The sequence below is a fragment of the Miscanthus floridulus genome, chromosome 6 (assembly GCF_019320115.1).
Source record: "Miscanthus floridulus cultivar M001 chromosome 6, ASM1932011v1, whole genome shotgun sequence".
In the NCBI taxonomy this organism is placed as follows: domain Eukaryota; kingdom Viridiplantae; phylum Streptophyta; class Magnoliopsida; order Poales; family Poaceae; genus Miscanthus; species Miscanthus floridulus.
The window spans coordinates 10143344-10167710 of NC_089585.1; the positions used below are offsets into that span (position 1 = coordinate 10143344).

General features: G+C 49.9%; 1 protein-coding gene across 5 annotated transcripts in view; it reads right to left on the minus strand.

Annotated features, from left to right (window-relative positions):
* The window catches only part of LOC136461634 (protein SUBSTANDARD STARCH GRAIN 4, chloroplastic-like), a 34463-nt gene extending 13123 nt beyond the window's left edge, over window positions 1–21340 (minus strand). For 2 of the 5 annotated variants that reach the window (XM_066460922.1, XM_066460924.1), the window contains exons 1-13: window positions 19280–21338; window positions 15101–15299; window positions 14920–14979; window positions 14603–14707; window positions 14345–14485; window positions 14180–14242; window positions 12803–13030; window positions 12629–12712; window positions 11916–12073; window positions 11321–11846; window positions 10397–10567; window positions 10214–10273; window positions 9119–9241 (exon numbers count right to left, since the gene is read on the minus strand). In XM_066460922.1, coding sequence (XP_066317019.1) covers window positions 9119–9241; window positions 10214–10273; window positions 10397–10567; window positions 11321–11846; window positions 11916–12073; window positions 12629–12712; window positions 12803–13030; window positions 14180–14242; window positions 14345–14485; window positions 14603–14707; window positions 14920–14979; window positions 15101–15299; window positions 19280–21066 — 3705 coding nt within the window. In that variant the 5' untranslated portion in view covers window positions 21067–21338. Of the gene's footprint in view, window positions 1–9118; window positions 9242–10213; window positions 10274–10396; window positions 10568–11320; window positions 11847–11915; window positions 12074–12628; window positions 12713–12802; window positions 13031–14179; window positions 14243–14344; window positions 14486–14602; window positions 14708–14919; window positions 14980–15100; window positions 15300–19279 lie in introns of all 5 variants that reach the window. The other 3 variants (XM_066460921.1, XM_066460925.1, XM_066460923.1) reach the window with 3 other exon arrangements.
* Window positions 21341–24367: the final 3027 nt, after the last annotated feature.

The following is a 24367-nucleotide window of genomic DNA, read 5'->3' on the forward strand; positions in this document are numbered from 1 at the left end:
CATACGTCGTCACAGAAGTGCTCCGACCCGGCACCTACAAGCTCAAGACCATCGACGACAAAGTCTTCATCAACGCATGGAACATCGAACAACTACATCGTTTTTACCCTTAGCATATGTATGTACCCATGAAAACTAAGAACAGTGTTTCTGAAATACAAAAATGCTTTCTTTTTCGCTATCTCGTCCTCCATCCTTAGTGACACCCGGCCCCAACAACGACACGGGGCCGGGTCTCACTCGGGGGCTGATAAGAGCATACCTATTCAGAAACAATCGTTGTGCCCGACCCCTTCTCACGTTAAGACCTAAAAGCGAGAGCTTTGGAAACGAACACTGAGTAAATTTGGTCGGACTGCAAGAAACCTACGCCCTAGCGGCTACGGTGTTCTTGCTCACCAGCGTGATCAAGGTTCTTTCGCCCACGCCTTAAGCTTTGTAGCCTTAACAACGGAAAAGGGTCGGAATGCAGTAACCTTTTTATAACACAAAAAGAAAAAAGTACCCAAAAAGTTTGTTTGACCGAAACAAAAGAACTAAAACTTGTTCATTTATCACAAGACCACCACTTCGTTTATCTGACTAACTAATTTTCGGGGGATGATCTCATCCTCTATCTTGGCAGATAAGTCCTATGCCAAAGGGGCCACCTCCTTCTCGATGTCCTCCAGCTCGGCGTCGGAGATCGTGCGCACGCCACCTCTGGCCGATCCCTCGAAGGACGCACCAGATGACAGTTCGCCCCATTCGATGGGCCGAGAACCGCCACAAGTAAGGAGGGATACGGAGCTAAAAACGCTCCCACGGCCCATTCAGTCCCAGGAGTTTGAAGGTTGGCCCACCGACGGGTTCACAACCGCTCCGGGGCGCCTTTAGAGTGAAGGGTGGAAAGGGATGGGTCCGCTAGCGGCTAGTACCCGGGCGCACGAGCGCCGTAGGCATCTCGGCTCACGTTCGAGTCTTGGTCGGTTCGCAGTCCATTGTTTTTCCTCAAAGAAAGGCAGCGAGCCCTTGGGACCGGTCGAATAGACCAAAGAACTATATGGATTGGCCGCCAAGAATCTAGAGTCGGTCACCAGCTGACTCATGCCGGACCCCCGCGAACAAGAAGCCGGGGCCCCACTCGGACTAGCCCGTTAACAGCTCACCGAGCACCATGATTCGTCCATCGAGAAAAACATGGCATGGCTCAGCCCCTCCGTTGTATCGAAAAAAACGCTTGAGGGAGGATGATCACAAGACGAGCTGGCCCTTCGATCGAACCCCAGATACGCGCGGGGGCTTGAGGAAAATTGGACTCGTAAGGAGACCGAATACGCGGTCACATAACGATGGAGGATCGATCGGATCATAGGGAGGGATCGGAATCAAAAGAAATCTTTTCTGGCCCCCTGAATCCCGCAACTACATGTTCCCAAGGAGTCCGATCGCAACAAAAGGGAATCGCAACCCTACCAAGACACCCCGCGGGCTACAAATGGAGACCGAGGCCCTCAGAGTCCTCCCGCCTGAAAAAAGCCTCCAAAGGAGTATTCTACTCCTCCGCAGGCTCGGGGACGACTGTCGGGTATCGATATTAGGGATACCCGGAGGAAGTTAATGATGGATAAGTCTCATGTGTGGCTGGTCTTTGTGGGGCTATGATGCTCACATGGTCATGGTCCTTGTGGCTGTTTTTCTGTTTTTAGGACAGCATCTTAGACTAGAGGACAGCATCTTAGAGGACAGCATCTTAGACTAGAGGACAGCATCTTAGCTAGGACAGCATATTAGCATCTTAGACTAGCATCTTAGACTAGCATCTTGGCATATGCTTGGCTGGCTAGCAGCCTATAAATATGTAACCCCAACCCCTTGGGTTGGCATGGCATTTGTGTGAGCTTGTGTGAGAAATAGACAAGAAAATTGCCCCAACTCCTAGTGTCATCCTCTCTCGATGAGAGTAAGAATTCTCCTACTACCAAGAGTGAAAATTCAGCGACTAACAACTGGTATCAGAGCCGTATTATCCTGTAGCCTGAGCATCTCTTGCTCATCTTCTCTCCCAGCCCCACAACAGCCCCAGCTGTTGGCAGCAGCAGCTCCTCCGGCCGCTCTTGTTCACTCCTCTCCCAGCTCGTCTGAAGCAGCCCTCTTCCCACGCAGCAGCCCCCCGGTAGCGCGTCATGTCCGCAGGGCAGTCTCAGCGCTCGGTCGCCTCGAGCACGCGGCGTCGGCAGGAGGCCGAACTTGCCGCGGCAGAGGAACGCGAGCGAGCGGCGGCAGAGACTGCTGCAGCGGCGGCAAGGGCGTCGAGGCTAGCAGCGGCGGAGCTGGCAGCAGCCAGAGCGGAGGCGGAAGCAGCGGCGGCGGCGAATGCAGCGCGTGCGGCGGCGGCGGAGGTCGAGGCTCTGCACGGCAGCATCGGCAGCTCCATTTCCGCTGACGACACCGCCGACGCGGACCTCGAGCTGCTAGAGAGGGAGGCAGCGCGAGCGCGGGCGGCGCAGTGGACAGCCGCGCACGTACACGAGCGTGGCGGCAGCCCAGACAGGCGCGGACGCGCTGGCGGCGCTCCTGGAGGAGGCGCGCACGGCGGTGGCGCTCCTGGGGCGGCCGCGCACGCCCACGAGCGCGGCGGCAGCTCAGACAGGCGCGGACGCGCCGGTGGCGCTCCTGGAGGAGGCGCGCACGGCGGCGGCGCTCCTGGAGGAGGCGCGCACGGCAACGGTGGCGGACGGGTCGATGGAGAGCGCGGCCTTCACAGGCAGCGTGGCTCTCTCTCCCCGGATCGGTACCGACGGGTCGATGGAGAGCGCGGCCTTCACAGGCAGCATGGCTCTCTCTCCCCGGATCGGTACCGTGGTCACCACGGGCTCCAGGCTGTTGTCAGGGACGTCGGTCCCGGCGGTGGGTGGCCTACCCTCACCAAGACCAACTACGTCGAGTGGGCTGCGGTGATGAGGGTAAAGCTCCAGGTGCGGCACATGTGGGAGGCAGTCCGGTACGGCGACGTCGACTACGACCTAGATCGACGGGCGCTGGATGCTCTCATCGCTGCAGTCCCGCCCGAGATGCAGTTCTCGCTTACCAGCAAGCGGACTGCCAAGGAGGCTTGGGACGCCATCGCTGCGGCACGCATCGGCAGCGACCGCGCCCGCAAGTCCACACTGCAGGCACTTCGCAAGGAGTGGGAGAACCTGGCCTTCAAGCCAGGTGAGGACGTTGATGACTTTGCTCTCCGTCTCAATACTCTGTTGCAGAAGATGGTGCAGTTCGGCGACGACACCTACGGCGAGGAGAGAGCTGTCGAAAAGCTCTTCCGCTGCGTCCCCGAGAAGTACAAGCAGATGGCTCGCTCGATCGAGTCTCTGCTGGATCTCTCCACGATGTCGATCGAGGAGGCGATAGGTCGCCTCAAGGTCGTCGACAGCGATGAGCCACAGTCCCTCTCGGGGCCCATCACCACTGGCGGGAAGCTCCTTCTCACTCGGGAGCAGTGGCTTGCCAGCCAAGGTGACCGGAGGAAGGGGGAGCCTTCTTCCGCGACAGGCGGCCGCAAGCGTGGCAAGCCGCGCAAGGCGCGCAGAGACGCCCAGGCCGGGGCGCGAGGACGTGCCGAGGGTGATGCCCGCGGAGGCGCCCAGGGCGGCGCCGCCGGCAGGCACAAGCCGGCACGAGACGACACCTGCCGCAACTGCGGCCAGCTTGGCCATTGGGCCAAGGACTGTCGACAGCCACGACGCGGCCAGGCCCACGTCGCACAGGCGGAGGAGGAGCCGGCTCTGTTCATGGCACATGCCAGCATCGAGCTACCTCCAGCGGCACCGGCCGCAGCGGCTCTCCTCCACCTTGACGAGCCAAAAGCACACGCCCTCCTCGGCGACAGCTCCGGCAACGACAAGACTGACGGGTGGTGCCTCGACACCGGCGCCACCCATCACATGACCGGTCGACGGGAGTTCTTCACCGAGCTTGACTCTAGCGTCCGAGGCTCCGTCAAGTTTGGGGATGCCTCCGGCGTGGAGATCAAGGGCGTCGGCTCCATCATCTTCACCGCCGTGTCTGGTGAGCACAGGCTGCTCACCGGAGTCTACTACATCCCCGCGTTGAGGAACTCCATCATCAGCTTGGGACAGCTGGATGAGAACAGTTCGCGCGTGGTGGTTGAGGACGGAGTCATGAGGATTTGGGATCGTCGTCGTCGCCTTCTTGCCAAGGTATCCAGAAGCGCAAATCGACTCTACGTCCTTAACGTGCAGGTGGCACAACCCCTCTGTCTCGCTGCTCGTCGGGACGACGAGGCGTGGCAGTGGCACGAGCGTTTCGGGCACCTTCACTTTGAGGCCCTGAAGCGGCTCAGTGCCACGGAGATGGTGCGAGGCCTGCCGTGCCTCGACCATGTGGAGCAGCTCTGCGACGTCTGCGTGTTGACGAAGCAGAGGCGACTCCCCTTTCCCCAGCAGGCGAGCTTTCGAGCCAAGGAGAGGCTCGAGCTCGTGCACGGGGACTTGTGTGGCCCGGTGACACCGGCCACACCGGGAGGACGACGCTACTTCCTGCTGCTCGTCGACGACCTCTCCCGCTACATGTGGGTGATGGTCCTCGGCAGCAAGGGAGAGGCTGCGGACGCCATCAGACGCGCGCAGGCTTCTGCGGAGGCGGAGTGCGGCCGCAAGCTGCGCGTGCTGCGCACCGACAACGGCGGCGAATTCACGGCGGCTGAATTCGCGTCGTACTGCGCTGACGAGGGCATTCAGCGCCACTACTCCGCGCCGTACAGCCCGCAGCAGAACGGCGTCGTCGAGCGGCGCAACCAGACGGTTGTGGGGATGGCTCGGGCCCTCCTCAAGCAGAGGGGGATGCCGGCTGTCTTCTGGGGAGAGGCGGTGGTGACGGCCGTCTACATCCTCAACCGCTCGCCTACCAAGGCGCTCGACGGCAGGACGCCGTACGAGGCTTGGCATGGGCGCAAGCCGGCGGTCTCCCACTTGCGGGTCTTCGGCTGCCTCGCGTTCGCCAAGGAGCTTGGCCACATCAGCAAGCTCGACGACAGGAGCACTCCGGGAGTGTTCATCGGCTACGCGGAGGGCTCGAAGGCCTACCGCATCCTCGACCCGAAGACACAGCGTGTGCGCACGACGCGCGACGTTGTGTTCGACGAAGGGCGAGGATGGGCGTGGGACAAGGCGGTGGACGATGGCTCGGCTCCGACTTACGACGACTTCACTGTCGAGTACGTCCACTTCGAGGGAGCTGGGGGAGTAGGCAGCTCTTCTTCGGCGAGCGCGTCTACCCCAGTCCCCGAGCCTCCACCGACCCCGGCGCCTGCTACTCCGACAGCTCCACGCTCTCCAGCCAGGACCTCGGCTGCGATGAGTTCTTCGCCGGCTTCACCACAGCCGGCAACGCCACGCACTCCAGCACCGACAGGCACCTCTCCGGGCACGTCTACTCCAACACCAGCTCGTGTCGAGCATAGCCCGGTTGAGCTCGCTACTCCGCTCTCTCACGACGAGGAGCGCATCGACGCGTACCACGACGGCGAGCCGTTGCGGTACCGTACGATGGAGAACCTTCTCGGCGACCAGTTGGTGCCGGGACTGGTGCCTCATGACCTGGAGGACCTGGAGGCGCAGTTGCACCTTGCGTGTGACGACGGCGAGCCTCGGTCGTTCGCAGAGGCCGAGAGACACGCGGCATGGCGCGCCGCGATGCAGTTGGAGATGGATGCGGTTGAGAAGAACCGCACCTGGGAGCTTGCTGACCTTCCTCGTGGTCATCGCGCGATCACCCTTAAGTGGGTGTACAAGCTGAAGAGGGATGAAGCCGGTGCCATCGTCAAGCACAAGGCTCGCTTGGTGGCACGAGGTTTCGTGCAGCAGGAGGGGGTCGACTTCGACGACGCCTTTGCTCCCGTGGCACGGATGGAGTCCGTGCGACTACTCCTTGCGCTAGCTGCCCAGGAGGGCTGGCGTGTTCATCACATGGACGTCAAGTCGGCGTTCCTTAACGGCGACTTGAAGGAGGAGGTCTACGTGCACCAGCCGCCGGGATTTGCGATCCCCGGCAAGGAGGGCAAGGTGCTCCGCCTGCGCAAGGCCCTCTATGGCTTGCGGCAGGCACCGAGGGCGTGGAATGCCAAGCTGGATTCCACGCTAAAGGGGATGGGCTTCGAGCAAAGCCCGCACGAGGCGGCCATCTACCGACGGGGCAATGGAGGTAATGCCCTGTTGGTGGGTGTCTACGTCGACGACTTGGTGATCACCGGCACTAAGGATGCGGAGGTGGCGGCATTCAAGGAAGAGATGAAGGCCACCTTCCAGATGAGTGACCTGGGGCCTCTCTCCTTCTACCTGGGAATCGAGGTACACCAGGATGACTCTGGGATCACGCTTCGACAGACCGCCTACGCCAAGCGCGTCGTTGAGCTAGCTGGGCTCACCGACTGCAACCCAGCTCTCACTCCGATGGAGGAGAGGCTGAAGCTGAGCCGCGACAGCACGACGGAGGAGGTGGACGCTACGCAGTACCGGCGTCTTGTGGGGAGCCTTCGCTACCTCGCCCACACACGGCCGGACTTGGCATTCTCCGTCGGCTACGTTAGTCGGTTCATGCAGCGACCGACGACGGAGCACCAGCAGGCTGTGAAGAGGATCATCCGCTATGTTGCGGGGACTCTCGACCACGGCCTCTACTACCCGAGGTGCCCTGGGGCGGCACACTTCGTCGGGTACAGCGACAGCGGCCACGCCGGCGACATCGACACCAGCAAGAGCACGAGCGGGATCCTCTTCTTCCTCGGCAAGTGCCTCGTTAGCTGGCAGTCGGTCAAGCAGCAGGTGGTGGCCCTGTCCAGCTGCGAGGCCGAGTACATAGCGGCCTCCACCGCTTCGACTCAGGCGCTCTGGCTCGCTCGACTGCTTGGTGATCTCCTCGGCAGAGACACTAGAGCGGTGGAGCTCAGGGTGGACAGCAAGTCCGCTCTGGCCCTGGCAAAGAACCCCGTGTTCCACGAACGCAGCAAGCACATCCGGGTGAGGTACCACTTCATCCGAAGCTGTTTGGAGGAAGGGAGCATCAAGGCGAGCTACATCAACACCAAGGACCAGCTTGCGGACCTGCTCACCAAGCCCCTTGGGAGGATCAAGTTCCTTGAGCTCTGCTCCAGGACCGGGATGGTTCAACTCTCCCACAAGACGACGCACAAGACTTAGGGGGAGAATGATGGATAAGTCTCATGTGTGGCTGGTCTTTGTGGGGCTATGATGCTCACATGGTCATGGTCCTTGTGGCTGTTTTTCTGTTTTTAGGACAGCATCTTAGACTAGAGGACAGCATCTTAGAGGACAGCATCTTAGACTAGAGGACAGCATCTTAGCTAGGACAGCATATTAACATCTTAGACTAGCATCTTAGACTAGCATCTTGGCATATGCTTGGCTGGCTAGCAGCCTATAAATATGTAACCCCAATCCCTTGGGTTGGCATGGCATTTGTGTGAGCTTGTGTGAGAAATAGACAAGAAAATTGCCCCAACTCCTAGTGTCATCCTCTCTCGATGAGAGTAAGAATTCTCCTACTACCAAGAGTGAGAATTCAGCGACTAACAGTTAACGGCCACAAACGTTAATTCGCCCGGATGGTCCAAGACGTATTTAAGGTCTCGCCCGACCCCGAGGGCGCGGGCCCCGTCTCGCCAGACCCCTCGGGCGCGGGCTCCGTCTCGCCCGACCCCGAGGGCGCGGGCCCCGTCTCGCCAGACCCTGAGGGCGCGGGTTCCGTCTCGCCTGACAGAGATCCATACCGCCTCCAACCACTACGGGTCTAAGAGTACGACCCCAGGGTCAAACTTCTGACAGCGGGAGGGAAGCGGGAACGTCTCGACGTGACCCGTGGCCACGACAGACCATACCTAGGGGCTCACGTCGTCAACAATGTCGGGCGTGCCGGCGCTGTACTGCCTAATCCACATACGGCTTCTGACAGGAGTACCTGTTGACCACGCAGCCCGCCAGAACGGAGTGGAGTGCCGCGACCGGCTGACGACGCCTGCGTATAGCGCCAGTGACGAACAGGGCCGCGACGTGGAGCCGTCCCCATCATCATCTACAGGACCGGCGGGACCCGCATAAAGGAGATGAAGGATGCCGTGACCGTAGACGCCTTCGTCTCCCTCACTTTTCTCCTCTCTCTTTCTCTCTCTGTAACCTGCGCCTTCCTCTTCACCTATAAAAGGGGAAGCAGAACGCCCCATAAAGGGGAGAGACACGAGCACACGGCGGAACGAGCTCAACAAGACTCAACTCCGTTCGATCGTTTCACCAGAGACTTGGGACCTTCTCCCTCTCTCGCCCATTTGTAACCCCTGCTACAAACTAGTGCCGGTAACATGAGCAGCAGCAGACTAGACGTAGGAATGTTCCGCCCGAACCAGTATTAATCCTTGTGTTCTCCGAGCACACCATCCGGGTCAAACGCGCAGATACAAATTTACTAGCCGGTGATCCGAAACACCGACACAAGGGCTTTCCATGTTGCGTGCCCTTGCACCTAGTGATGGTTTTTGCGGCTGATAAACCGGCTGATGCTGTTTTGTTGTGAGAGAAAAATATTGTACCATGGCTGATAAGCCAGGCTAATAAGTTCAAGCGAACAGGCTAAGTCATGTCGTGGTCAGTTTATCTTTTTTCACGGGCACAAATGTATATTGAGAACCAAAATGGTGTGAGTGTTTGAACTTTGGGGTTTCTATCCTTCTCTCTTCATACAAAGATACGAGCTCTCCTACGTGTTCCAGAAAATTTGTTTCTACAGTGTGCATATCAGTATACAGTATTCCATGGATGTGCTACTAATTATTAGTTATTTTGTATTCCAGAATTTAACTGTACAGATCAGTAGCAGAAACATCATCGCTTACTATAAAACGGCATGCCTCAAAAGAGATGATTTGCCAATCCTGGTTTCAGAACTGAAAAAAAGAACCTATCCCGCATGGCCTCATTCTATATACGCGTGAAGACTCGGGGCAGCAACAGGCGGCTAAGATGGGTCCGCGGAAAGCGGACAAGACAGATGGGCCCACGGGACTGAGGTGGCTCAGGAAACAAGGAAAATTTTGAAAAGAAAAACTTACAACATCACCGCTCCATCGAGCAGCTATATCAAGTGCTTCACCAAGCACGCCACTAAATTTGGGACGGATTATTGACAGCAAACCATGACCTCTTCTTTTCTGAAAATTAAGCTGAAGTTCTGCCTGCAATAAAAAAATGTTGCGTCATACAATAGGGGATTACTCCACTAACAAAAGTTAGTGATTTTGAATCTTCCGGATTCGACCTGTATGGCCACAAGTCCCAATAAAAGTAAAAGGAAAAAACTAGAACAATAGGCAAAAGTAACAAAAAAATGCTATGGTAGTAAAAAACATTGCAAAAGTAATAAAACAAATACATACACGGTGAACAATAGACAACCTAAAATAGCAGTAAACCAGAAAGTTACATCACTGCAAATAACCATGCCACATTTTATTGGTCGAGGTAAAGTCTTTTTTGATGTAATAGGCTAGCAGTGGTTTTTTGAGTGAGGTGCGGTGTGTGTGGTGTTGTTGTTTTTGGGCTATGGGGTTTTACACCCCTTTTCTTCTTCTTAATATATAATGATACGCAGCTCTCCTACGTGTTCGAGAAAAAAAAACATGCCACATTTTCAACTCAACATGTAAATTTGAACTTTGTTCACATGGTCATAGTATAACATTATTAGTGTACTGCAACATGTAAATTTAAATTTTGTTGACATAATCATAGTATAACATTATTAGTCTACTGCATATTGTTGATGATTTGTGTGGCGCTCTAGCCTGTCTACAACAGCTTGCTTGGGATTAAAAGCACTGTAGTCGTCATCGTTGCATATTGTCAATGGCTACACTAAAATAACATATCCTTTTTTTTCGAAAACAAAGGAGAGCTGCGCTTCTTTGTATTAGAATATAACATATCCTAAGAGGCTAAGACAATATCTCTTAGAAAATTTAAAATAATGCAATCTCAAGAGAAGATATGTCCAAACTTAGATAGGTGAGTAATTTAGTTATAGGTATATGGCACAGCAGCGCACCAAATAGATCTAATAAACAGATAAAACTCATATACACAACCTGCCCATTGTCCTACAACAAACAGAAAAAAAAATGTCACATTATTATCTAAACTATCATTACCTTCTGAACAAATCCGCGCAATGAAGCAAACTCCAGCTCATCAAGTGTCAAATTCCGAACCTTTAAAACCAGGAAACAAGGCTCAAGAACATGTAGTATTAAAAGTTTGAATAGACTCCTAAAATCTATAGTGATCCATAATAACCACTGGCAAGTAAAATACAAACCATATCAGTGGTGTACCTCTACACTGGTCAAATTCTGAGGATGATAACAGATATTAGATCTCAGCTGGCCCTTTTGGAGGAAAATTGACAGAAGCCTTACATCTTGAATATCCTCGTTTGAAGTGAGAAGCAATGGTCCATTCACTTCTATGGAAAAATTTTCATCAGGCCTGCCAGTAGCATTCAACTGCTTGACCAGGGAATAGAGATTGTAAGAGGAAAATGAACAGGAACTGCAGTGAAGTCCATACTGATACAATACTAAAATCATCATAGAACAAACATACTGCACACTCTATCCATCTTTTTAGAGCAAAACTTCATGTGGAACAAATCATATGCATTCAAGAAAACAAGTTTATGTTTTGTGTAGAACCAATGGGTGCACATGGAACTAAAGATCCTTTAAAGTCTCAAAATTATGATATGCTGTTATTTCAATGAAGCCTCTTTTGCAAAGTTTCTGCAGTACCATGCTAAGATTACTATTTGCTGAAATGTAATCTGTTAAAGTAGTATAAATACAGTATGATTATCAGAAAGAGAAGTGTATTAACTTGGAAAGAAAAATGAACTTGAATGCATATGGACCCCCAAAGTTTGATAAAAATAAACGAATGGAGGACATGTTTTGTTCAGAACTTCTATCCTTGTATTTGAAATTTGCCTTTGATTTGTATTGCAAAGTAAATAGGAGATATGTCACATTTGAAAAGGTCAAATGTAGGAAGTAATTAAACATTAGTTAAGATTATGGCGGATCTATTTGTGCACATAATACCATCATTGCTTTCAGCCATGGCTTCAAGTACATAAAACTAATACACGTGCAAACAGAAAAGGAAAAAAACTGAATTTGACTATAGTAAATAATCTAGAATCAAAAGAAGCTGGATATGGGGGATGACCACAAGAAACAAACAATTTGATAAGAAATTACCATCATAGAATCCCGTGATATGGAAAGGAAACCAGTAGATTGTGGCGCTAGCATGAGCTGGTTGAGTTTAATTCCAGAAAGAGAGATGTCGCCTACAAGCTTTGAAACATTGGTCTCAAGCTTATTTTGGTCAATGTTACTTTGAAGAACACCATTGATATTGCCATCAGCTATATTGATAGATTTCATGATTTTTCCTTGAAATTTGACCCTTCCAGATGCTTTCAAATGTAATGGTCGTGGTGAATCAAAAGGTATTGAGGAGGCTATATGAGCAAACTCAAAGCCTCTCATACGTAAATCCAAATCAACACCCTCCACAATTAGTGGCATGATTTTTTTCATTTGATAAGTCTCCTTGTTCAACAAGTAGTCATCAATATATGATGTTTGAACTCGGGTATTTAAATCGAAGGAGACTGATGAAGAGTTGATCATAATGTAATCATGTGCAATAACAATATTGCCACGTGCATCTGAAAAAGAATCTTCAGCATTGGGTGCAGCCCATTTGATATCAAACTTCCTGTAAGAGATTTGTTGTTAAAAAATTAACAAAAACTAGGACAGGTGACATTAAATTTAAGATACTCACGGTCTAATAAGGGAACCAGAAAGTCTAGTCTCTCCATTGAGCTCTCCAATCTTGAGTGGAATCAGCTGGATTCCTCCAGGAATGTAACGATGCAATACTTTATCAAGTAGAATGGTCCCAGACAAATTAATATCCATAGCAGAATCATCACCTTCCCCCTGTAAAGATTGAAATCTATAACTATATTTTAAATAATGTGACTACTTGTACTGATGAGAAACCGTAGGTTAATTATAATGGATTAAAGTAGCAATACTGCAAATTTATGCTTGCCTTCTTAGGAGCACACTGCTGTTATTTTACTTGTTATTAGGAACTTCAACAGCAAGAAATATAGGCTGTTTGCAGTTGTTTGCTAAGCTCTCAACAATGAATATTCACTGCAACCCCAGGGAAATGAGCAATAGAATGACTTTGATGGCCAGCAAATATATCTTTTATAGCGTCAGAAATTGTGGAAACCTATGGTCCTATGAATGCCCTTTGAGAATTGTACTGAATTAAATCATTCCATACAAATTTTCATCTTTGAGTTGTTATTATATCATCATCTATTCATCATAATTCAAAATCTTTCACTTAGTTCTCATCAGAAATGGCCATTTGGCGCAAACTGAAGCCACTATAGTAGAAGTAGAAAGAAGTTAGTCTGACTCAATCAAGCACAGAGGGGTGACTGAATGGAAGTGTAAGACACTACATAACAACAATACCTCTGGGCAAATCCATGCATTACCAGCCCCTCGAATTTCTCCGCCATCCAATAGGCATGCTCTAATACCATATAAATCAGCAACCTGCATCCAGGGATGAGAACTAAGAGAGAGAAATAGTTGCTAAACTCTAAACTTTCAAAGTAGAAGAATTATGACTATATTTGTACTCACGGAGTTGTCAAGGTTGAACGTGAAATTGGCCGATACGTGAGAGAATGGAATATGGTCAAATGCAGCAACTGCACCAGCCTCTTTGTTTTGCATCACAGCTTCAGAAGCTGCAGATGGAGGCATACCAGATACTGAAAAAGACTTCCTTGAGACAATCCCACTTCCAACAAAAACAGGAGCATCAAGGGGTCCTTGACAGTTAAATACAGCAGTAACAGAACCGGCCAACTGAACAGATTAAGTTGTGGTATCAGAGGTCAAGTCATAAAAGGGCGAACAGAAGCATGGGGCATAGAGGTGTTGAAACACATTACATCATAATTAGGGCCATTCCAAATCATCGTGTACAGGGAAAAAAAAAGTAAGATCCATAACCCACAATGATAATTTAAAAACTATCATTTTCCTTCATCCAGAGGCTAATTGTTTTCATGCTAAGAACCAAAGCAAAGCAATATGCTGCCCCCCCCCCCCCCCCCCCCCTCTCAGTCTCTCCTTTTGAGGCGGAGAATAGCAACTGTAGCCATACAAATAAGTGAATTCAACCATCAATATCAACCCAAATGGGTTAGCCAGTTAACTATTTGTCCATAGGATGACGACCATACAAATAGAGAGTATATCAACATCTTATCTTTTCTCGCTCTACTAGACATGTTGGGTGTTCAATTTAGCTAACTCCACATATGACTTTTTAAAAAGTAAATTCTCACACTGAATAAGGTAGTGCAAAACTAATTCGCAATATGATATTCCTTACTTACAAAACTAATCAATAATATCCTTGCCTTTTGTTTATTAATTGAAACTAATATATTCAAATTTTATTTCTACCATACTATAGTTGAACCATCTATGACATTTCCATATATTACCAAGAAATTGAGTCAAAAGAGATCAATCCAGATGCATGCAGAACTGGAATATGATATTACTCCCTTCGTTTTACAATGTTCGTCCATAGCATTTGAGAGAAAATATTCCATATTGTTTGTCATAGAAGATATCCTTATTAGAATACTTCCACATGGTTTGGTCTACGGTATGGTGTGCTATGGACAAATATAGTGAATATAGGGAGTACCAGAGATAGAGGGAGTACCAGAGGGCACCCGCAATGGTATAAGCCAGTTGCTAGCTCTAAGCCAACCTCTCTAATAGTGCTAGCTTTTAGCAATGGCTCATAGTATGATTAGGCCCACATGACACTCTCACATGATCTTGGAATGTGTGTATGAGCATAGCTCTTGATCAAGAGCTAGCTTTTCTCTCTCTTCTATTAAAATATAAAAAAAATGCTTAGAGCTAGCTTATGAGTCGGCCATTGCGGGTACCCAGAGAGAGGGAGAGGAGTGGAAGAGGGAGAGAATGTCATACCGGGAACATAAGGGGTTTCATTTTCATTGTCCTCATAAGTGCATTAACTTCAACGGATGGAACCTGAAAATAGAATAAAAGTTACCAAAAGATGTAAGCATTGCTGTTTAGGAAACTTTGTATATGAGATGAGATGACACCGTGTATTAGAACAGTTTATGGTACCTGGCACATTAGATGAAACTCTCCATCCTCAGGATTTAGTCCCAAATCTCCAGAAGCTTCAACTGGAGCATCACCAAACCACCCACTTGCATTGTGCAGAAATACTCTTTGACCACGAAATGATAATTTTGCCACTATATCCTGAATATATTCAGGCTTATTATTAAAGGGTGGTAACTACACACTTGCAATGTTTCCAGCACTAACATTTCCAAAGACTTTATTCCATCGAATATATGGGTTTAAATGTAAACGTACAGAAAATGATGATGGGGCATCCAATATCTGAAAAGCTAGACCTTTCACATCAAGCTGACCATGAATGCTTGGAAAACTGTCACCCTTTGACATACAAATATGCACCTGTAATAAGCATACCAAATGGTCAAGCATGGTATAAGAAAGCTTCATGAGAGATTGGTGTCTTGGCGTGGCTAACAGTAAACCCTATTAAGTTCAGCCACTCATCCAGAGCATGTGAGACATCACATCTCCGCTTGTTTTAAAAAATAAGAACATGTAACAATTCAAGCAGTGGAAAAAGGACATGTAAGAGATCATGCTTAGCAAAGTACCTCACCGGTAGCTCTTCCTTTGTGCCAAACAATAGGTATTTCTAAAATTCTTTCAAACAGCTGCACATGAAAACTCCTTTTCAACACAGAAACTAAACTTTCAACATCATTTGCTATTAAGCAGAGATAATTCGATAATAAAACTATGGTAACAAAGAAATCATAAAAGCAGTATCATTACCGGAGCAAATGCATCGACTACATTGAGATTAGCATGCCATGTTTCCTCAGCTATGTCAACAAATACATCTGTAGAAAGATAACCCCCTCCTTGAGAAGATCGGTCTTGCCTCCACTCCATGCAATTCCCAGTTACATGCACATGTACACGATTATAATTGTTTTTGAACTTGACATGTCCACCAGCATGCTTCATTTCTCTACAATACACACGCAGTCAGTGCAAACAAAGTAGTGGGCTCATTCAAAAATGCCAATACTACATACTCCCTCTGTTCTATAATATAGTGCATTCTACAGATTTTAGGATAGATTATGAGAGAGCACAATAGACGCATGTGCCCTCACTTTATTTCCTAATCAGACACTATCATCAACAACTCCGCCTATGTTGTCTCAACATAGCAGGTCCCAAGTCCTGATAAAGGAGGAGGGTTGTGATAGGCGTGGCGAGCCAACGTTAAATCTAGCCATTCTAATGGAGATGAAACCCGAAAGAAAACCGTTGGGGCGTAACCCTCTTAGCGATGCGCCATATCAGAACCCGGATATGGTGTTAAATGAGCAAGGGCCGGGTCGTCACCCCCGTGACGCGCCGTGTCGCGATCTGGTCACGGTGTCAAGTGAGCAAGGATCAGGTCGTCGCATCATTAGTGGCGCGCTACATCGGCGCCCGGGTGTAGTGAAAATGAGCAAGGGTCTTCACATCTGAGTCGACGGGTGTGAAGGGTAAGGAAGCTAGTCGAACCAACTAGGATCCGTTTAGGTAGTTGGAATGTAGGGTCGCTTACAGGTAAGTTAAGAGAATTAGTTGATACCGCGAATAGGAGGCGTGTAAATATATTATGCGTTCAAGAGACTAAATGGAAGGGTCAGAAGGCGAAGGAGGTGGACAATATAGGTTTCAAGCTTTGGCACATAGGAACAGTCGCGAATAGAAATGGAGTAGGAGTTTTGATTGATAAGAGCCTCAAAAATAGTGTGGTAGGAGTGAGAAGGCAAGGAGATAGGATTATCTTAGTTAAGCTTGTCATTGGTGATATGGTCTTAAACGTAATTAGTGTGTATGCCCCCCAAGTAGGCCTCGACGAGAGTGCTAAGAGACAGTTCTGGGAAGACTTAGATGGCCTGATTAGAGCTGTACCTATTAGTGAGAAGCTTTTTATAGGAGGAGATCTTAATGGGCATGTAGGTACTACAAGCGCAGGTTTCGAGGCATTTCATGGAGGTTTTGGGTATGGTAGTAGGAATCAGGAGGGGGAGGAAGTTCTGGACTTCACGGTAGCTTTTGACCTGATGATAGCCAACACTTTCTTTAGAAAGAGAGAATCTCATCTAGTGACCTTCAGTAGCGGACAACACTCTAGCCAGATTGACTTTGTCCTCACAAGAAGAAAGGACAAACGAGCATGCTTGGGTTGCAAGGTGATACCAGAGGAGTGTGTTGTTTCTCAACATAAGCTTTTGGTGGTGTACTTTCGTTTTCAGGTGCGTGCCCGTAGGGATAAACAAACTAAGATTGAAAGAACAAAGTGGTGGAAACTGAAAGGGAAGACGTCAGAGATATTCAGGGAAAGGGTTATCAAAGAGGGCTCTTGGAAGAAAGAAGAGGACATAAACAACATGTGGGAGAAGATGTCAACCAACATTCGGAAGGTGGCCTCAGAGGTGTGTGGAGTAACCAAAGGAAGTGGAGGCGAGGCTAAAGATACTTGGTGGTGGAACGAGAAAGTCCAAAGGGCTATTAAGAAGAAGAAAGAATGCCATAGACGCTTGTACCATGACAGGAGTGTGAACAACATAGAGAAGTACAAGGTGGCAAAGAAGACTGCAAAGCGAGCAGTAAGTGTGGCAAAGGGTAGAGTGTACGAGGATCTTTACCAACATTTGAGTACGAAGGAAGGAGAGAAGGACATTTATAGGATGGCCAGGGTTCGTGAGAGAAAGCCAAAGGACTTCAACCAAGTTAAGTGCATTAAGGATGAAAGGGAGCATCTCTTGGTGAAGGAGAATGAGATCCGACATCGATGGCAAGAGTATTTTGATAAATTGTCCAATGGTGAGAATACGGACACAACCTTTCAGTTGGATGACTCTTTTAATGACACCAATAGGCGCTTTGTGCGGAGAATCCAAAAATCTGATGTCAGAGAGACGTTGAAAAGGATGAAAGGAGGTAAGGCGATGGAACCGGATGGTATCCCAATCAAGGTGTGGAGAAGCCTTGGGGACATAGCTATAGTATGGCTAACCAAGCTGTTTAACCATATTTTTCGATCGAACAAGATGCCTGACGAGTGGAGGAGAAGTATATTGGTACCGATCTACAAGAATAACGAGGATATTCAAAGTTGTACTAATTACCGAGGAATTAAGTTGATGAGCCATACTATGAAGCTATGGGAGAGAGTTATCGAGCATCGCTTGAGAGCAATAACGCGGGTCTCTATGAACCAATTTGGTTTCATGCCCGGAAGGTCAACCATGGAAGCCATTTTCTTAATAAGACAAGTTATGGAGCGGTATAGGGAGAAGAAGAAGGACCTACACATGGTTTTTATTGACTTGGAGAAGGCTTATGATAAAATACCAAGGAATGTTATGTGGTGGGCTTTGAACAAACATAAAGTACCAACGAAGTACGTCGGGCTCATTAAAGACATGTACAACAATGTTGTGACTAGTGTTCGAACAAGTGATGGGGACATGGATGATTTTCTGATTAGTATAGAACTACATCAAGGGTCAGCTTTGAGCCCTTATCTGTTTGCCTTAGTGATGGATGAGGTCACAAGGGACATACAGAGGGAGATCCCTTGGTGTATGCTTTTTACGGACGATGTAGTGCTACTTGATGAAAGTCGGACAGGAGTGAATCAGAAACTGGAGTTATGGCGGGAGACTTTGGAGTCCAAAGGTTTTAGACTCAGTAGAACTAAAACTAAGTATATGAGATGTGACTTCGGCACTACTACTCGGGAGAAGGAAGATATTAATTTGGAAAGTCAAGTAGTGCCTAGGAAGAATACCTTTCGATATTTAGGATCAATGCTACAGAGAGACGGGGATATTGATGAAAATGTTAGCCATAGAATCAAAGCAGGGTGGATAAAGTGGCGCCAAGCATTTGGTGTCATATGTGACAAAAGGGTACCACAGAAGTTAAAAAGCAAGTTTTATAGGACGGCGATTAGACCTGCTATGTTGTATGGTGCAGAACGTTGGCCTACGAAAAGACGGCATGTTCAACAGATAAGTGTCGCGGAAATGCGTATGTTGCGTTGGATTTGCGGTCATACAAGAAGGGATCGAGTTTGGAACGATGATATACGTGATAGATTAAAGGTAGCACCAATTGAAGAAAAGCTTGTCCAATACCGGTTGAGATGATTTGGACATGTCCAACGGAGACCTCCAGAGGCACCGGTGCGTAGTGGAATCCTAAGCCAGGATAGTAACGTGAAGAGAGGCAGAGGAAGACCGAAGTTGACTTGGATAGAGGCAATAAAAGAAGACTTGAAATGATGGAATATACCCAAAGACTTAGCCTTAGATAGGAGTGCTTGGAAAACAGCTATTCACGTGCCTGAACCTTGATTGCTTCTGCTGGGTTTCAACTCTAGCCTACCCCAACTTGTTGGGAACTTAAAAGCTTTGTTGTTGTTGTTGTTGTTGTAGACACTATCATCAACATGATTAATGGTGATTGGTTGATAAATGGCAAGTAACAATATAATACCTACCAAATTTATGCTACTATTTAATGCAAAGTGTTTTCTGCCCCCTAGAATCCCTTATATTTGAGTATAAATTTTGAATGCTTGTATGCGCTATATTACAGGATGGAGGGACTATGATCAAACTTCGAGCTGAAATTAGTTTCAAACCTACAACATAACTTACATTTCAAAAGATTACAGAATTGTGCTGGCAGACTAGGGTAAGAAACATTACAGTGCATTCTGCATACCCAGACTGTGAGTGTGATGCTTTAGCAACTTTACTGTGGAGTGGTAATTTATAAGATCGGTTATAGGTTAATACAGATATGAAAGCCTAAGTTGAAAACATTTATCGTTCACAATGTCGCAAGTTGATTGGAGATAATGTGCTAGGAAGATAAAACAAACTACAGAAGACCACATATCTGAAACAAAGATGTTAAATGAAGACGTCACACCTGGGTTCTTGATCACCATATCCCAGAAGCATCAAGTTACCTCCATTGAAATAGACAGAATCAAGGGTGATTGGAAGTGCATTCTGAGCGCCACCAGGATGGACTTGACTAGCCCCTTCTGTAAGTTCAGCAGAGAAATCTCCAGGACCAATAGCAAATTGTGACTTCAATTTCTCAATTTTAAGATCCAGAGATGCACAAGGTGCATTAAAACTGACAGGAAAACTCTTTAATTGGAACGGCCAAAATGGCACCCAGCTGTGAGCATGCGTGCATGAACCGAAATCCCCAAAAATAATCTCTTGCTGTGGAACAAGTCTATTTTCAGAAGGATTCTTGGCCTGACCGATCTGCAGATCTTCCAAATTGTGCCATAGTAACAAGTTGTCCAAATTACTTGAACTGCACTGACTAGATAGTTGATTATGCGATGGGGATTCAGCCAAACTGGCTGATGCAGTCTTAGAGTTGCTGACAGTTTCATCATTTGAAGTGATTCCACTGCCACCAACATTGGCATGACCAGCATCCGATGAGCCTTTTCCTGGTTCAGGGGATGAATCATCAATATTAATGCGACCTTTGTTCTGAAAATATGCTACAGCAGCGTCTGCACTGCGTCTAAGAATCCTTTGCTGAGAAGAATTATCAACATCTGGAATAACCTTACTGAGAGCCTTCCTCCTGTACCTGAGCCTACTAGAGCTTGAAATCACCCTAGACCAGAGGTTAATCCCAGGAATGCGTGATTTGAAGCCAAAAGACTTCTCCAGATCTGCATGCTTTGAACCAGAGTCGCTGCCTGTTGCCAAGTGATGATCCTTCTTATGCATTTCATCGGCGCACACGGGTGGACTGGACTTCCCAATCTCGGTAGTCGCATCAACCTCCAGAATCTCATTAGTGGGCAGAGAAACCGATTGGCCACTAGGAATGGTGTATCCCTTTTCAGCGGCTTCCCTTGCGGCTTGATCCCTCTCCTCGTTCCATTGCTCCGCGGCCTTCTCCCTGGCAAGCCTCCTCGTCTTGGTGCGGTAGTCTATGCCCTCCTCCCCGTAGGGCCTCTTGACCGTGCCCTCGGAGGGTGGGGGAATCCCGAGCCACGAGAAATCCTTCTTCTGTGCCACCAGCGCGGAGGGCTCGGACAGCACGGCGTCCACGACGACCCTTCCCCTCCTGATGCTGGCGAAGGGGCGTACCCTAATCTTCATGACGGGCACCTCGGCGCAGGAGAACTCCTCCGCGTGCGGGCCGATGGAGCAGGTCTGCAGCGTGATCCCGAGCGGCGAGACGCTGCGCACCTTGCCGAGGCGGACCTCCCGCTGGAGGTACTCGCTGAGCGCGGCGCATGCCGCGGGCAGGAGGCGGGCCTCGACGAAGGAACGGGCCCGGAGCTGCGCGACCCAGGAGAGCACGGCGGCGACGGAGACCACGGCGGCGAAGACGGAGCAGCGCACGAGGAAGAGCCCCTCCCGCCATACCGGCGCGAGCGAGCCGATCAGGGCCCGCGGCCCCGGGAGCAGCGACGGCGCGGAGCTTTGGTGGGCGTGGGCGCGGTGGTTGCTGCGGTGGGCGTGGGCGGCCTCGGCGGGGGGGTCGCTGGAGTCGGAGACCTTGAGGCGGAACAGCGGCGGCGGGTCGAAGCGGGCGAGGGTGAAGAGGGGGCGCGAGGTCAGGTGGAGGCTGCGGCCGCGCGGGCGCCGTCGCCGGCGCGGAGATGGGCAGTGGGAGAAGAGGAAGGGCGACGGCGGCGCGAGGAAGAGTGAGGCGCGGAGGCAGTTCGACATTGGGTGGGGAGGGAGCGAGCGGCGCGTCGGCCTCGCGCGCCTAGGTGACCATTTGCGTGCGGCAAGGGGAGGGAGGGGGAGAGTAGTGGTCTGGGCGCGGGGCGAGGCGACAGGTGATGCGAGGGAGATGCTTGCCTTCCGCTGGGACCATTTCGTCGTCGCGCACTCGCGCTGCTGGCTTCCCTTCTTTGCCTGGACTGGCCTGGCCCGGCCCTCTGGGTGAGCAGTGTCTTCTCGTTCTCGAGTTCGAGTATTCTAGCGAAAGCTTAGCCCAGCTTTCGCTTCCACGCCTCGCCTCAGTTTTCTTCTATCCCTTTTTCTTTTTGTCTTTGGGTAGGTAATGGTTTCTGAGAATTTGGTCTCTTTTATTTTTATTAGTACAGTGTCCGTGTTAACACTACGGCTTTATTTTAGAGATGTACATGAAAACAACCAAACAACAATTTTTGTTTTCAGAGTTCAACTTTCACACAATTATATATGACCATGTATATATAATCCGAGAAACACGTATACGTAACAAGACATAATAAAGTTATTTCTCGCATTAACCATATAATTTACAATCTGCCTAAGTCCTTAAACATGTCTTGAAGATCTTCATGGCCACTTCATGCAAACTTTATCTCAAATAATCAAAGATGTCGTACCAAGCTTCTTAAAGTAGATATAACTTTTTAAAGTAACTCTATAATTCACTTTTGATAAATGGAAGAAAAAATTGTATTTGATCTTTTTTAAAATTAAATAGTAGATATAGTCGTAAATATATGTGCGCAACCGCGATGGATATTTATCTGGTTGTTCCTCGGTTTCTCCTTCTCTCCCATCCTGTTTTTCTTTCTTCAGATGATTTTCGGGTATTAGAAAGCTAACTAATGAAAATTATTGGACAAAAAAAAACATTTCTTCTTGGCATAATCAATTGATTTATAAGTAAGTTTTAAGTACTCCATCTGTTTTAAATTGTAAGTCGTTCCAACTTTTCTAGATACATACTCCCTCCATTCTAAATTATAAGTCGCTTTGATTTTTTTGGTTCATCCATTTTGCTATGTATCTAGACATATTATTATATCTAAATGTATAACAAATTAGATGTACCAAAACGGTCCACTGCTCCTACTGAAGCGTGGGGTCACCAAACCAAGTCCCACGTGTTCTTGATGGAAACATGCGAGAGGGTATGTTGGCAGGTCTGTCGCCATTCCTTATTGACGCAATACCAGAACGGCACGAAGAGTTTTGGAAGGTCGGTGTTTTGGAACCGGGGGTCCCTCAACCAACGAGTGAATTTGTGCTGCGTGCCCCTAATCCCGGATGGTGATGCAAAGAGACACAAGGTTTATACTAGTTCAGGCAATCGAGGCCCTACATCCAGTCTAAGAGATCGATCTTCTGTTCCTTGCACCGGAGTGCTCGTAGTAGGGGGTTACAAGCTAGGTGAGAGAGGGAGCTAGCCCCAGGTCTCGGCGAGGGTGGTGCGGGCTGCTTGAGGCGTTGTTCTCAAGCAGCGTAGAAGTGTGTAGTTCTATCGGTGTGTTCGTCTTTTCCTCCTCCTCCCTCCAGAAATGGCCCCGGTCCCTCCCTTTTATACTCTAAGGGAGAACCAGGGACGTCCATACATAGCGCTCTATAAATGGGGGTGGCGTGTCCAAGCCCTGTAGCCAGCCACAGTTGTGGTATGGTCGATGGAGTAGCCCCGTCCTTGTCGTGTAGAAGTGACGCGCCGGTCATACTTGATCTTGTGCGTCGTGGGGCTCCAGTACAGCTTGATGCAGGACATGGCGGGCGACGTGCTGGTCATCGTGCGATGACGTCGTAGGGAGCTGTGGCTCTGCAGATGCCGAGGCCGAGCCATCGTGGGGGGCTCGGCGGACATGGATCCTCAGGCTGTCGAGCCCCTGAAGCAAACTGCCGAGGCCTTGGAGGGAATTTTTGGTCCTAGGTACTAATTCCGAGGCCACAGTGTCCCAGACGTGGCTCCCCACGCTGCGTTGTTCTCAGAGCAGGAGTTGGCAGCACAGTGAGGCATGGGCGTCAACCATATGCATAGTGGTTAGCACAGTGGCGGGTAACCCCTGCCCAGTCCTGCCTCCTGTCCCGTCGGCCATTCCGCTGTACTGTGCCGAGCATGCGGCCGATGTCAGGGGCAGCAGTTGGCTGAGTTAATGCGACACGACGTTTTGTCAGAGCGACGGGTGAAGGAAGAGGCAGCGGAGTACTGCCGAGCCCGCCTTGCGCGAGACGGAGGGTCAGCAGCCCGGCCGAGACCTGCGACGAGAGGGGGTCGGCCGAGGCCTTTGGTGGGGGATCGCCCGAGGTCAGCGGTGAGGGGGCCTCGGGCGAGTCGGAGAATCGGTCGAGACCAGCGGTGTTTAGCTGGTTTTGACTTTTACGAAGTCTAAGCAGTCGTTTTTTGGTTCTTGCTTAGGGTACCCCTTCTCACGGTATCCGACAGTAGCCCCCGAGCCTTGGGAGGAGTGGAGGCACTCCCCCTGAGGTTCTGACAAGAATTGGCTCTTGATAGTTCCTGTTGGGATGGTGTTTTGTACTCGAGGTTTCGGTGGGTGCGCGCGAGCGCACCCACCGGGTGTAGCCCCGAGGCCCTGGAGGAGTGATTTCACTTCTTCAGGGGCTTTTTTCTCTCTCGAGTGAGGGGTTTTCATTGTGTTTGCCGGGCCCGTGGGTGCGAGTTCGGATCGTAGGGCCTCGACGATGCTGCGGAAAGAGCCCTTTAGCCTCCGCCTGGAGCGAGAGAGCCGTCGGGGGTTCCCCCGGCTTTTTGTACGACCCTCGTGCTTCCTTTTCGCTCGGAAGGAGGGGTGGAAGATGCCATGCTACCCTCGGTGGGCGCGAGCGACGGCATTTCCGGTGAGCTGTTATCGGGTAAGTCCGAGTGGAGACCCGTACCCCATTCGCTGGAGGTCGGCTAGCGGTCCGGAGACGCGCTCCAAGAGTACCGGCGGGTTTCTCTAGTGGGTGCCGAGGCCGTTCGCTGGGCCTCGGTGGCTCGGTGCCTCCCTACGGTGGGATCCCATTCGGAGACCTCCCTGCCGGTCTCGGACACGACACAGGGCGCGCTCGTACAGGCTCGCCCATAGTTGTCCCTGACTCTTTTGCCCTAGGGCAGCTGTCGAAACCCCTGGGGGCCCAGCCTTCGAACCCTTGGACCGTAACGGGCTCGGGTCGCTTGTCTTTATCTTGGGTGCAGGAAGAGCCCCCGAGCCTCCGCACGGAGCGAGAGGGTGGTCAGGGGTCCTCCCGACTTTTTTGTTCGTCCCCCGCATGTCCTTTTCGC